This window comes from Crinia signifera, chromosome 5 (genome assembly GCF_055691185.1).
Source record: "Crinia signifera chromosome 5, ASM5569118v1, whole genome shotgun sequence".
NCBI lineage: Eukaryota > Metazoa > Chordata > Amphibia > Anura > Myobatrachidae > Crinia > Crinia signifera.
Window position 1 is genome coordinate 285010018 of NC_139221.1, and position 14823 is coordinate 285024840.

General features: G+C 39.1%; 1 protein-coding gene across 8 annotated transcripts in view; it reads right to left on the reverse strand.

Annotated features, from left to right (window-relative positions):
* Positions 1–224: 224 nt before the first annotated feature.
* The window catches only part of HDAC9 (histone deacetylase 9), a 468252-nt gene continuing 453653 nt past the window's right edge, over positions 225–14823 (reverse strand). For 4 of the 8 annotated variants that reach the window (XM_083189147.1, XM_083189145.1, XM_083189148.1 and 1 more), the window contains 2 exons: positions 13254–13468; positions 7149–7784 (listed from right to left, as the gene is read on the reverse strand). In XM_083189147.1, coding sequence (XP_083045273.1) covers positions 7482–7784; positions 13254–13468 — 518 coding nt within the window. In that variant the 3' untranslated portion in view covers positions 7149–7481. Of the gene's footprint in view, positions 6539–7145; positions 7785–13253; positions 13469–14823 lie in introns of those variants that run through there. The other 4 variants (XM_083189142.1, XM_083189146.1, XM_083189144.1 and 1 more) reach the window with 3 other exon arrangements.

Here is a 14823-nt window from a genome sequence, read left to right on the forward strand (position 1 = left end):
GTTGTGCAGTATCTATAATATAAGTAGTTATATCTAGTCCGTCTTTTTTTTGCCTTATTTATATATTTAAATATGTTATTGATATGCTGTGTATATTTGATGTGACCCACTTTTCCAATTTTTTGGCCTATTAAAATGAAATTGTTCTTATAAAGAAAATTGATCTACTGTAATTTAATTTAAAACTCAATAGTACAAACACAAGAAGAAAAAAATGCATAAAAAACCAGGGAGAAAACTTTATTTGTGAAAAGAACAAAATAACATAAATCAAAAATAAACATACAAACATAATCTATTTACAAAAATAAAGCACAGAATCACCACTACCGGTGAAAATAAATACAACAGATTTAAAATGTTATATACACTGGTACCAAAAGAAATATATTATTTAAACTGACATAACCATTGAATACTTCCTTTCAATTGTATTGTTATGTCACTATATTCAGTCAGCGATTAAAATGTGTTTTGTTTTTTTGCTGAATGACATAAAAATAAATATTTATAGATTCAAATTTAATTTGATTACACATGATTATTTACACAAAATCAAAACTTTTACTTAAACTAAACCCAAAATTCAAGTCTGTCCAATATAAATCAAGGACAGAATTATGAATTATAAGATGAGTGAAGCATTTTGCCAAATTTTGACTTTCTGCTAATTTAAAACCTAAAAATAAATCTATAAAATTAGAAGAAAATTATATTATAAATATTCTTTGAGATCCTAACAACTTTTTTGTTTGAACAAAAAATTACAAAAATGGAAATGAATTTGCTCAAAAATAGAATTATTGGCTACTGCTCATATCATCTTAGTATTCACATACTATGCATTACTTACAAAAACAGAAGACAATTTAATATTTATTTGTCCTCTTTACTTTAAATTCTGCCAATTTCTTTGAACATTTCCATGCAATATTTTTCAATGTTAACAGCAGCTCTTTATTAAAAAACAAAACAAAAAAAACACTTGTATTTTAGGTTTAATTTCCTTCTAACTCCTTAGTTAATAAGCATGTCACTGACATAGCTGACCATAATGAAATTTTTGCTCTTTCATCATGGCAGCTTCTGTCAATGCATATATAAATAGATAAAAAAAATGTAAATATGTTATGAGGCATTTTTCTCTGCAGAAAATAAATTATGCCTATAAAAAGTAACACCTACTCAAAAATGAGGCATACTGCATATTTCTAAATATTAAACAAAAGTAAACAAAAACAGCAGTGTGTGCAAGTTTCTGTATTACATAAAAGTAAAAAACTTAACAAAATGGTCAGTTGCCATCTTAAGACACTCACAGCTATGTGGAAAACATGGTATCAAATAGAACCATCTGATTTGCTTGCATGACATTCATTAGCTGATTTAGATAAATTATCAACAATAGAAAATCAAGCCATCAACATAGATGACTATTACTTTAAATATTTAAACAATACTTCCAACTAATCATAAGTTTGTTTTCAATCTGCATATTACAAGATCACTTTTGCCTACAACGAACATTTTGTGAACTAAACCCATGGCCAGTGCACTTTTGTGTGCACCATAGACAAAATGAACACTACTTCATAAGTGTTGTCTAGAGCTGCAGAGTGATGGGGTGTACTAAATATCAGGGTTCTGGCTTGTTGGAGGGGCTTGGTGGGGGCAAGCTGCTAAGAGAGGCATTGTCCACCTGTTGTGATGCTACTGAGGAGCGACCACACATACTATTTTTACTAATTTGCTTGAGTGGGTGTGGCAACACTTTACCAGATTTGTCCACTTCTCCAGTACCTGTGCCCTGTGGCCACTCTCCAAAGCCCTGGTGGTGTCCCCTTTAGGCATTCAAGCTGCCATTTACCCTAGCAGAAAAGACATTGAGGTGAAATGTAATAGGGGTCGATTTTTTAGACATGTGCGATTTTTGGTAAAAAACTTCCAAAATCGAATGTTTTCCAAAAATCGCACATATAATACTGATTCACAGTAAAAAAATCACACTTTTTCCCGCGAAAATGCACATTTTGATGTGGTGATTTTTAGCCACACTACAATTCGCATCCAGATGTTTTCCCATTGGAAAGCATCTAACTCGCACATGTAATAGGGTGCGATTTTTGAGAATTTGAACATGCTCCGGTCTTTTGTTTACATCTGGGGCCCCGACCGGGACTTAGCCCCGCCCACCAGCCAATCATGGTCCGGCATGGGGTTTTTCCCGGACCATGATTGGCTGGAAGTCCTAGTCGGGGCGGAGCTTGTAAACAGAAGACCGGAGCTTGGTTAGAGTGCTGCGGGGCTCCCGGAGAAGCGCTGAAGGCGGCTGGTGTGTATGTTTTCTCTCCACAGGTATCCGAGTGGATACTACTGGACACGGGCAACATAGGTGAGTAATGGATGAATGGGCTCCGTATGTAATAAAGTTTTACTGTCAGTGTGTGTGTGTGTGTATTTATTTAACTATTATTTATTTTCAAGTCTAAAAATCGCACTAAATCGCACCATATCTGACTTTTTTGCCGCAAATTTGCATCTCATTACATATGCAAATTCGCGGCAAAAAATTAGATTTTCTTTTTAAAGGTGCTATTTTTTAACATGTCCAAAAATCGCATCTTATTACATTTCGCCTGGGGTATGCATATTCTACTGCCCTCAGTCTGGGAATAGAAATAGTTTCTCATTAGACTTTGGGCATGAAATGCATTATCATTGTTATTGGCCAAATTCAGCTAAAAATGACCTCCTTCATTGTGTTTTTGATATTGATTGTTACACTTTAAGTACAAATAGATGGCAAAATCAAGTGGAAAAGATACTTCTTTGGCAAAGCACACCGAAAATCCTAGTGAGGATGTGTTACAATTCTCATTCTAAATTCAAAACATATAAAAAAATGTGCAAAAAACCCCCAACATCTGTTGTAATATTCTCGCTTATTAATATCATTTAAAGAGCCAGACATCTGCCATAGCTTTGTCCAATCGGAGAAATCAATTGTCATTCTCATAAATACATACTACGAGAGGTACTATTACAATACTTTAGCCCAAATCTCAAATATCTTAAAAGGAGAATTTCCATTGCAAATTTTTTGAGAAAAATTGCAAACAAAAAAAAATGGTCATTGTAAAAATCTTTATTCATGTGTGATGTGATCAGTGTGAGAAGACTATATACTGTTCAACATAGGGGCTTTTCATATTAAGAGAAATGTCTAATAGTTCAATAAGCTGAAATTCTTATTTTTAAGAAAAAACTGCTTTTTCCCAGCTGTCAAAAGGTACTAAATGTCCCAAAACTACTGGATACACCACAATGAATTTTAGAAGCAGAGTGTTTTAGCCCATTAAACACATCATTTGTTTTGCATTGATAAAAAAAAAAAAGAATTGAAAATAGACTTTTAGTAAACATGCCCCTTAGCCTCAGCCCCTTAGTATCAGTGATGTTATTGGTCTGTAGAGTACATATAGGTGGTACAGTATTTGTAAATATTGATCCATTCCATACATCATTTGCTTCTCCAATGCGTAGGTAACCGTTGTACCATAAAGGATAGAAATTATCTTTATACAGGTTTTACAAGCTGTGTCAACTAAAATGAATCTCCTTAGCTGACTACTTTTGTACTTTGTCATTATTTAGATGTCTGTATATATGCATATTTTTTAAAGATCTTTTACTATTACCATTTAACTTGGTGGCCTAGGGTGACACAATGGTTAGCATTGCTTCCACAGAAAGCTGGTGCAATGACTCATTTCTAACCAGGCATTATAAGGGTGGAAACCTAATCATTTACATGAGTTTCTTTTGGGTGCTCCAGCTTATTCCCACTGACCAAAGACAGACTGATAGGTTAATTGGGCGGTACGGATGGTGCAATGTTTAGCATTACTGCTTCACAACACTGAGGTCATGGGTTTGATTGCCACCATGGCCCTAACTGTGCGGAGTTTGTATATTCTCCCACAATCCAAAAATATACTGGTAGGCTAAATGTCTCCCAACAAATTAACCCTAAAATGAATGTGTGTTGGGTGTACATGTGGTAGGGAATATAGATTGTAAGCTCCACTGGGGCAGGGACTGATGTGAATGTTCAACTTTATACTCTGTAAAGCGCTGCAGAATATGTGTGCGCTATATAAGAAACTGTTAATAAATAAATAAATAATAATTGGAATCTGATGAAAGTAAGCCCAATGTACATTCATGTGGTACGTGATATAGATTCTAAGCTCCATTGGGGCAGGGACTGATATAAAAAAAAAAAAAAAAAGGATTCTCTGTAAACTGCTGTTTAATATGTAGGTGCTAGATCAATAACATAATAAACACGTTCTACTTGCCATGTACTTGGAGTGATATTTATGCAACAACAAATACACATGTTATGTTTGGAAGATGTTTTCCTTGAAACTGAAGCAAGGGAGAGATGCTTTCTTCTTATATTATTGTCATGCCATGCAAGCTTTCTACCATGTTTTCCTGACAATTTGACCACTGGTAACATTGCTCTGTGTTTTATTTTATTTTTATTTTACATGAGCAGAGCAAACAATATGGCAACTTCCAATGTATATATGCAGAAAGGTCAGGTTCCTTGTGCAAAATAACAACACATTATTAAGCATGTATATGAAAATATAATGAGTGTATGTAAGCCCTGCCTATACAGAGTTTCTATTACTGATGGCTTACTTACATTTCTCAGAGAGCAAAATCAGCCACTTCAGCCCAGAAACATATGAAACAGACATTTCCTATGGCTGACTTACAAGTAGTCCCAGTTCCTGTATAGTAACAATTACTGGCAGCTAACATGGATCTAAGCTTTTGCAGATCAGCCATGCAACATATTTCAAATGTTTGGCTTTAAATGACTGACTGTGCAACTCTAAACACTTAATATAGGTTCCTTACAGAAAAGACCAAGGCTGTGAGGAGAGCCACAGACTGCTCTGGGATCCTGCAGCACATGAAGCCTTGACCCAAAGGAAAAAAAAAATGTGCCTATAAAAGGTGCAAACTTCATATAGCTCAATAACAAATGTATTCAGGCAGCTATACAGTATAATGAAGATACAGTTATGGGTATGGTATAAGTCCCCGACAGTCGGGATTCCAACGGACGTTTCTCCGACATCGGAATCCCGTCTGTCATGATCCCAACAGGGGGGCAAGGCATTGAAGCCCCTTGCGGGGTTCGCTCGCCATGTATTCTATTCTCCCTCTATGGGAGTCGTGGACCCCCATGAGGAAAAATAGCCCATGGAAGTCGGGATTCCAACTGTCGGTCTCCTGACAGTCGGGACTCCAATGCTGGAGAAATGACTGTCAGAATCCCAACTGTCGGTCACTCTTCCGACCCTCACAACTACTCCATATAGAATGTAGACTAAGCTTTCCTTATCTCCCGAAATGTTTGAGAGAATACTGAACATAGGGCCTATTTGCTGACTTTTTTCCTCCTGTCTGGGAGAAACCTGCTAAGGAGATGCAACCGGCCACACCCTCTTCCTTGGAAAAGTGAGATGCAGGAGAGCCGCCCACTCCTCTGATGACCTAGGCCAAAATCCAAGGAAGTCTCCATTAAAAAAAGTATGTTTTTGGGGAGACCACCATCAAAGAAGACCACCCTCCCAGAAATTATTAGCATGATGAGGGTCAGTAGAGTCACCAGAGCCCCACCCCACCAATGCTTGGTGCTGTGAATGACTTTTGGCAGCAGGAGCAATGGGTCGTAATGATGCATACCGCTATGCCACTTCCCCCGAACTTGCTTCCTGGACCTCCTGTCCTCTTGTACACTGAATGCAGATGAAGTGACTAGCCTGCAGATATGACCTGTCATGCCATGCAAAGGTCCCATTGCAATTACATTAGACATTAATAGTAAAGTGTCTGCAACATGTGATATGATTCTGCCAACTGTAATGTAAAAAAAGGTCATCAATTCAATTACATTCATGTAGAAATTCACCTTTTTTCATGTAGCAAAAATAAAAACATATGCACATCATGACAGCTATTCTGCAAATAAACAAGCAATCAGTATGGCAGCTCTACCAACAAGAATTTCCGGGGGCTGTCACCTGTTACATTTTAAAAAGGATAGACAATACAAATCTATTTTATAGTGAAGTATGTCATCGGTTTACGTACACACAGGGTGTGCATTCACACACTTGTTAGGTGGTCCCAATCCATCTATACTGATCACAAGCAGATGGATCAGCAGCCACCAAACCAGGCAGTGTACCTGGAGGTGGGACTATGCAGCAGTGACATAGATGGGTGCTCCAATCCAACACTGCCACATCATTGGCCGGCCCCCAGAAAGAGCAAGTGAGGAGCAGAACAGCTGCAGTGCCTAACGGAGTTCAGTGTCCTGGCCCAGCGGCGCATACTGGAGTTTTCCATATCCCAGCGTGGAGATGTCATAGTTCCCAGCAAGGAAGAAGATCAAAGAGCAGGGCAGGGCCATGGCCAGGATGAGGAGAAATCAGGAAATCAGGCGAGTTGTCTGTGTTGGGGAGGGGGTAAATTGTTATGTCAAGCACAAGCAATACCAAGATCCTGATAACACCTATGCAAATTACTCTATTCAAATATTTATGATTGAAAGACACTTTCCTAGAATTTTCCAGTTTCCTCTGTGTATTCAGAAGAACTGCAATAGCAATATTTTCAGCTGTCCAATCCATGTGCATTTCATGTGAAGCATGTATGATTTTTTTTTTGTTTATAATTAATGACAGCCCAAAATGAATAAATGTGTTTTTATGGAATTATGATACGCAGAAAGCAAAGTGCTAAGTTTACTAAGACTAATACTAAGATAAAAACATACATTTTACTGTGTCAAGCGGGTGCTTTTCCTCTTCCCAAGACCTCCACTCCTCCCCTTTTTTCCCGCACCTACAAATAACACAGCTCCCACCGTGACTGCAGTACATATAGTGCCAGATGCACTAAGCTTCAAAAGTGATATAATGGAGAGTGATAAACAACCAGCCAATCAGCTCCTGCCTGACATTTTTCAAACACAATCTGTGACATGGCAGGTAGTAGGTGATTGGCTGGTTGTTTATCACTCTCCATTTTATCACTTTTTTGAAGCTTAGTGCATCTGGCCCATATAGAGGTCTTAGATCTGAGCCCTGATCTGCATCCTAACTCACACTTTGCTGTAGATATGCAAAGTCATGTCTTTCTTGCATTTTGGAAAATAGTCATTAAAAAAAAAATCTTTAAACTGATTATTCCACGTATTCAAGTAGATAATTAGCCGTAACTTATAATGTGAAATAAAATGTATGCAAAGATTCACTAATTTTGAGCTAGGCATATATAATGAAAGTTTTTCTCTATTACTTTGCTTTTCAAAAAAAAAAAACTATTCAAAAAAGCATTTTAAAAAGTCTTTTAAACAGAGAGATTGCATTGCTTTTTGTCAGTCTCAAAGTTCAAAGGATAACCTTAATAACAAATCCTGGTCCTAAGTCTTTGCCTATTACCTGTTGCATAAAAGCTGCTTTCTGATTAGATTCGGGATGTGTCGGAGTTTCATCCTCACTATCTGGTGGTTCTTCTTTCACCTTCACGGACACTAGGTGGTCAGTTCTGACGTCGGTAGTGCTGGGACTCCTTATGATCCCAGTGGAGAAAACTTTCTGAACCTTCATCAGGTGATCTCCGTGAAGTTCTTCTTCTGCTTCCTCCAAATGACTTCCAGGCTGACGGAGTTGTTCAATTGATTTGGAAAGCATCTTTAAAAAGATACAAAGTATATTAAGAGCATTGCAGACATTATTTGTTCAAAGTCACATCTCTTGGCACCATGTAATCAGCTTGCTGGTCACACAGATCTGGAAATTTGTTCAGCCAATCTGGCCCTTTTCAACAATCCTATAAGACCTTGTCTTGGATCTGTCCAATTTGGCCAAATTTGTGAACCAACAAGCAGGTGCTATGCTCGTACAATAACTGATAACATTGCTATAAACCTGAACCAATGATATAAAATGAACCAGTGCCACCTAACCTTTTAAGGAGGACAACCGTAACCTTCTAAAGAGGCCAACTGGTACGGTTTAGCAAAACCAAATTTTCTGATAGTTTTATGTTCTATATGTAAACTGTGAGATTTACCAAAATCTAAGCCACACATAACACCAGCTTTTATTTTAAACCGTCATATCTACAACGCGTTGGTTTTTACCTAAAGGCTGCAAATACACTAAACAATATACTATAATTATATACTGTAATATTATATAGTCTTACAATAAATACTGTATCACAGGCCTCAAAAATGGGTCAGTTCTTTCCCATACAATTTTATATGCACTAAAATAATAGCTAATGACCACTAGACTATCCCTGTTGTGAACAGATTGGGGGTGCACGTGTGGTTGGTGCTATAACTATATCTGGGTCTCTCTCTACCCAAATATTGCTATGGGGCCGCTGTGCACTGTTCTGCCCCTAGATGGACATAAGGAAACAATTAACCAATACCACAAAAATCTTTGGGACCTGTAAAAAAATATCTTTTAATAGGAAGCAGCTAAGCCAAAGGTTATCTCTTCCTTTCTCCTACAGGCTTTGAAGTTATCGCAGTGCAGAACAGAGCTTAAGTGTGGCTTGTGGATGAACTAGGTTTTTCTTTTAGTGTCTTCAACTGAGTGGATTTTATTGATGACACCTTGCAAAAAATAAAATTCTATATTATATAAATTAATAATTATTTTAATAAAAGTGTCATGTTTTATGCAGCCAGCTGTCTCTGGTTACAGATAAATACTGGCATATAGAGTGCGATACTGTACTGTACATGTCAGTTATCAAAATAATTGTATGAGAGCATTTCAATGTCTATTGGCTGTTAACCAAATGATGAACATTCTTCAGCTGTTGGAATTTGTTATATAAGAATTTTTTATGCTGCTCTTAACAGTTTTAAAAATGCTTTAAATAGCAAGCTCCAGTTTATAAATGGTTTAAAAAAAAATAATAATAATAATTCAACACTACTGCTAACATGTACAGTGGTAGAGGGAGCATTAACAGAGGTGGGTTTTGATGGAGGGCGCTACAGTCATTTCACCAGTGCTGCCAACCATATAGCAGATGCAGTGTGGTGGCTGCTGCAAGGAATCATACACAGCCACCGGGACCCATCATAGTGGCAGCAGCAGGCGGCACCCGGTTGGCCAGAGAAGGAAGTGTTTGGTGTTTGTAGTTTCTTTTATTACTGAAACTCTAAGCAGTAAAAGATAAATCCCGAGCTTCCTTTACAAAAAGATGGCCACCACTGCAGCTTGCCAGCTACTCAGACCATGTAGGCTTGGAATTAGGAGAGAATGGTGAGACATCCTAACCGGGTATTGGAATCGAATGGTACGGATGCAGGCCAGTTGGAACTGAAAAGGGGAGGATCACCCAGTGGTGAGGGGGGAAGGACCTTTTCAAGTCTGCAGGCAAACTCTGCAATGAAGTGCAGATGATTGCTGCAGGGTTAGTGCATATTGGATCAGTAAGCAGCATAATTTAGAAGTATAGAACGTCTCAGTTCTAGATGTAGTGCTGAGTTGCATATAGTTAATCTGAAAAAGAAAGCTCTTCATCTGTTGTCACCTTTGCATGTAGGAACGCAAAGAGCATTAGTTGCAAAAAAAAAAAAAAGCATTAGAGCAAATCAAAAGCAAGCGGTCACAGCTGAATCCTTGCTGAAAATAAAAGAAAGCTATGCTGTCACCCACTGCCTCACCCCTGACACCACCCTAATAATCCACAAATCTTGCAATTCCTTTGGACACAAATATAAAGAAAACACTATAATATTTAAGCACAAAACATCTTAAAGTCACAATAGTCTGATGTTTTAGGTGGGCACTTGTCTACTTGCAAAACGGAGTGCGACTGCTTTTACAGAGTTGTCTCAACACACTGTACTGAGGGTACACAAAGAAAAAAAAAGTAGTAGTATCGGTACAGGATGCAGTTTTCATGCATTGATCTATTCTCCTTGTTCAAAAGCTGCTAAATATCTTGTATGTGCTTTTCTGCCCTTTTCACAAGCCTTTAATGCGTAATGTGGTGATCATGCTGGCTGGTGTGCTGATGTAGAGACAGGACAGTCAGGGCTGACTGTAATGCAGCTACAGACAGTACATTTATGTTAGTGTGATTCTTTTACATTTTCACTGTGATAACGAAGTAAAGTTTGGTAAAAAAGTATCGATAGATTTAAATAAAAAGTCAGCGATTCCCAGGGCAGATGTGAGTTCAATCTGACAAGTATCTGCCTTCCAAAAAGAATAGAGCAGGTCAGATTTCCAAACATTAATATTTAAAAAAAAGTCAGGCAAAGCATTTCCACCCACACTCAGATGGAATGTCACAATGTGCATTCCAAGCTCAATCTCCAAGGTGTTAGTAATGCAGATCTGTTGTTGTGCGTATATATATATATATATATATATATATATATATATATATCTTACTTTACTTACTGCACTGTTCACCTTGACAAAGGGGTACCTTATGCCCCAAAATGTTGGTATGCTATTTTTGCACTAATATATGTTTTTGAAAATTCCCAGAGTGCCGCTGTCTGCTTCTTCTTTGCCTACTCCTATATCCATACCTCCCAACTTTGCACGTTCAGCAGTCGGGACGCTGCTGCTGCGCGTCACAGGCGCGCCAATTTTTTGGGGGGGCGTGGCCTAATTCGGGGCGTGGCCTATACTCGCGGCTCTCCCGCGAGGCCACGCCCCCATTTTGCCGCTATGGGGGCATGACCCAGAGGCTCTGTGAGCCTCTAGCCATGCCCCCAGCCCCCTGGCTGCGGGAATAGACGCTGTGCGCATGCGCACAGCGTTTATTCCCCGCTGCTTAGCAGCTGACAGGGGGGGACTCCCAACAGCCCCCCCACACCGCGGGACACTGCCGCCCGCGGGTGGGACAGCGGGACAGACCCTGATAATCAGGACTGTCCTGCTAAAATCAGGACTGTTGGGAGGTATGTATATATATCTTATATATACACATAGCAATGTCAGGGTTTTCTTAAAAAGTGGTGTGTTTGTAGTCCAGTGGCTCCAAAACTTTTTTGACTCATGGCACCCTAAAGTACCGAAAAAAAAATTCCCGGCACCCATGAGTCAAAAGTTTGTTATTGGGAAATGTAGAAAAACTAAAATAAAATTGGTGTTATATGTCCACCTTAAGATCAGTTATGTGATGAGGGACCGGATTTGTTTCTGATTGTCCACAAGTTTTATTATGGGAAGCCACTAGCACTGGTTTTGCTTATTACTTTAGCCACAAATAATTTGAATTGTTCCTGGACCACCATCCCAGGGCACCCCTGCAATTGTCCCGAGGCACCCCAGGGTGCCACAGCATACAGTTTCGGAACCACTGTTGTAATCTTTTCTGTTTTAAATAATACACAGATATGGAACAATGCACTAGTCCCTATAATGAAAGCACTGAAGTTAGATATAATAACCAAGGAGTTTTGTGTCCATAAACAGTACAAGCACCAACTTATTTTATCCTTGTCACAAATCCAACGTGACTTTTAATATCCACAATTTCAGAAAATGACTAACACAACTAACTATTTACACATATATTAATTACAGGAGTTTATACCTATATAACATCATCACTTATATATCACTATTAGGCATCACAGCGGATTACAAACTACTAAATATTTTAGTACTATACACCATAGTATCAAATTAGTATGCCCTGATGATGAGAAGAAAGAATAACAAGATGATGTCCGTTTGAGTATCTCACATTACCAATGACAGTAGTGAGACTGCTCAGTGCTGGGTCCCTCAAACTTATAAGCAGCTGGAGACCTGTTTGTAAAGTCACTAAACATGTATCTTATCAAAGCAATGTTGGATTTCCAGATGCCCTCTAGTGGACAAGCTGTACCTACTGTTATTACAGCTCTCTTCACAAATAATGCAGAAATACAGGAGTTATATTTTAGGGGCAATTTACAAAATGACAACTAAGCATCATTGGGAAAAAAGAAACTAAAAATAATAATAATAATAATAATAATAATAATAATAATAATAATAATAAATGGTTAGATAAAGTATAGTTTATGGGTGATATTTGCCTAAGGTATAAATGTACTGATAATCCAGTATTGTGTTTATAGACCATAAAGTATTATGAACACGATTTCTTTTATACAACCAATAAGTATCATCTGTAGTTACGAATGCCTTTACGGCAACAGCCATATTAGGTGTACCAGCATAAACATGGAGTTCCGTTCCGGCTGCTTGTATAAAACTGACTTAGGGGTACATTTACTAAAGCTTCTAAAAGTGAAATCTGTGGATGTTGCTATGGGCAACATACCCACATTTTACTTTTAGAAGCTTTAGTATATTTACGCCTGAGAGGTATATTCAATTGATGTCGTCTTGCCGAAAGGATGGAAGTTTTCAACATGAATAGGTCAAAAGGAGTTCCGATCTATTCAATGCTAGCTGGTTTTCTTTTTGGCAGGTCGGAATGTTCCAACCTGCCAGGTGGATTGACGGAATAGCTGCTAATCCATCTGCTTTTGACAGAAGCACAGCCAAAACCAAAAGGTGTTGGCCATGTTTCCGGCAATCTCAATCCGTCATGAAAAGATGTCGGATTGAGGCAGGGAGGACGGCACCGGGTGAGCATCAACAGCTTACACGGCGCCGTGTTTTCGGGGGTTAGCCGCAAATGTTAAGTAACCCCGCATGTATCTCCGTTACCTGCTGTGATCCCTCCTGCAGTCACATCCCCCATAGGTTTCTATGGGGGATTCAAAGCTGCCCGTTGTATCAATATGGGGCAGCATTGCATCCGGTCCCGGGGTGGTAGTCCATTGTAGCCTATGGGCTACAGACAGTCAGCTGGGCAGTGCGGTCAGCAAGGGGCCAGCACTGACCATGCATGCGCAGACCCCACCTACACCCGGCTGAGCACATAGCAGGGACAAGGCTATTTTCGGAGCCCTGTCCCGGTGTATGCAGGAAGGTAAATCCGGACATTATAATCTCATATTGCAATGCAATCCAGGGTGGTAATATTCTGCCAAGATCGTATTTCATAAGCAATCTTTCATAAAGGTCCCCTAAATGAGAGAACGTGGCTTGAACACACGTGCATTATATAACGCAATCTACACATGTGTATGATGACGGAAACCTGCTCACTTTGTTCATCTGGATTTGCTGCTGATACTGTTTCTGCTTCTCCAGGAACTGCTGGTGCTGCTGCTGGATGACAAGCTGAGCCAGGGTGTTCTGAGGCAGGGGCGCGGACTGCGTTCTGTGCAGGGGTCGATGGCGGGGCAGTTTGTGAGCCACCCTCCCAGCTGGTGAAACTCTATCTTTAGGAGCTAGAGGTGACTGAAGAAGAGGAGCGCCACCTGCCGGGATGGTAGAAAGGAAAGATCATGACTATATATTTCAGAACCCTAAAGGTGCAGCCATGATTACAGAGTGCTGCATATGCTGCCGATGATATAGAAACAGAGAATAGTAAAATAATAAACAACAAAAAGAGGCGCCATCATCATAAGGTCTACTCCTCAAGTACATTATTCATCACACTAACAGAAGTTTATACATTTCTTACATCACTGTTATATAAAGTGGGATATATAGTGGTGAAAGCTGTTTATTTACTAAAGCTTCGAAAAAAGTAATAGAGGTGATGTTACCCGTAGCAACCAATCCGATTCTGTGGGGTAAATTTATTAAGATGAGAGTTCGATTGAAGATGGGATGTTGCCCCTAACAACCAATCAGATTGTATCTACTATCTTCTAGAAGATGCTAAATAAGTAGAATCTGACTGGTTGCTAAGGGCAACATCCCTATCTTCAAAAGAACGCCCATTTTAGTAAATTGACTCTGTCTATCAGTTTCTAGGGCGCAATAGATAACTTTGAGTGCCAACATATCTCTATGGGTCAGATGTATTAAGCCTTAACTAGAGATACATGCAAGGGTGATAAAGAGAGATAAACGTCCAGCCAATCACCTGCTAACTGCCATGTTACAGCCTGTGTTTGAAAAAAGTCAGTAAGGAGCTGATTGGCTGGACGTTTATCTCTCCTTATCACCCTTGCATTTATCTCTTGTTAAGGCTTAATACATCTGCCCCAATGAGAGATGCACAAAATATCTGCTTAAAATGCCAGCGTCGCTCACATTTGTTATATGAATTCAAATAAAAATGTTGTGTAAAAAAAGATTATATTTCCTATATTCACTTAGCACTTAAAGTGTTAATATTATTTATGAACAACCTTTTCCACTTCTGCCATGTCCGTACATTATCTAGCTAATAGGGGGTCCATCTGCCATTATCTGCATTACCTGCTCGGCTTGTGTGACAGAGGCACTAGAGCTCAGAGCACAGGGGGCTCAATGTACTGTATGCAGTACACTTCTACTTACAATAGAACACTTCCATGCTGCTCCATTGAATTGGCCTGGATGGGGTGGGGTCTCATGCATGGTCCGCTTCAGTGCAGTCTCTATATAACTATGAATGGTTTGGCTACCAGCTGTAAGTAACAGCGAGGGCCCAGGGGAAAACAAGAAGTGTACACTTTAGGGTGAAAACTATTTATAGTTCCCTGGACCCCATTTACATCCACAGTCCCAGAAAGGACAAAGCATGATAGTGGTATGGAGGCTGAAGGGCAGTGCATGCTATTGTATCAGTCATGGTATTGGTGTATCTATAATGAGTATGCAGACAAGGAATCTCCGG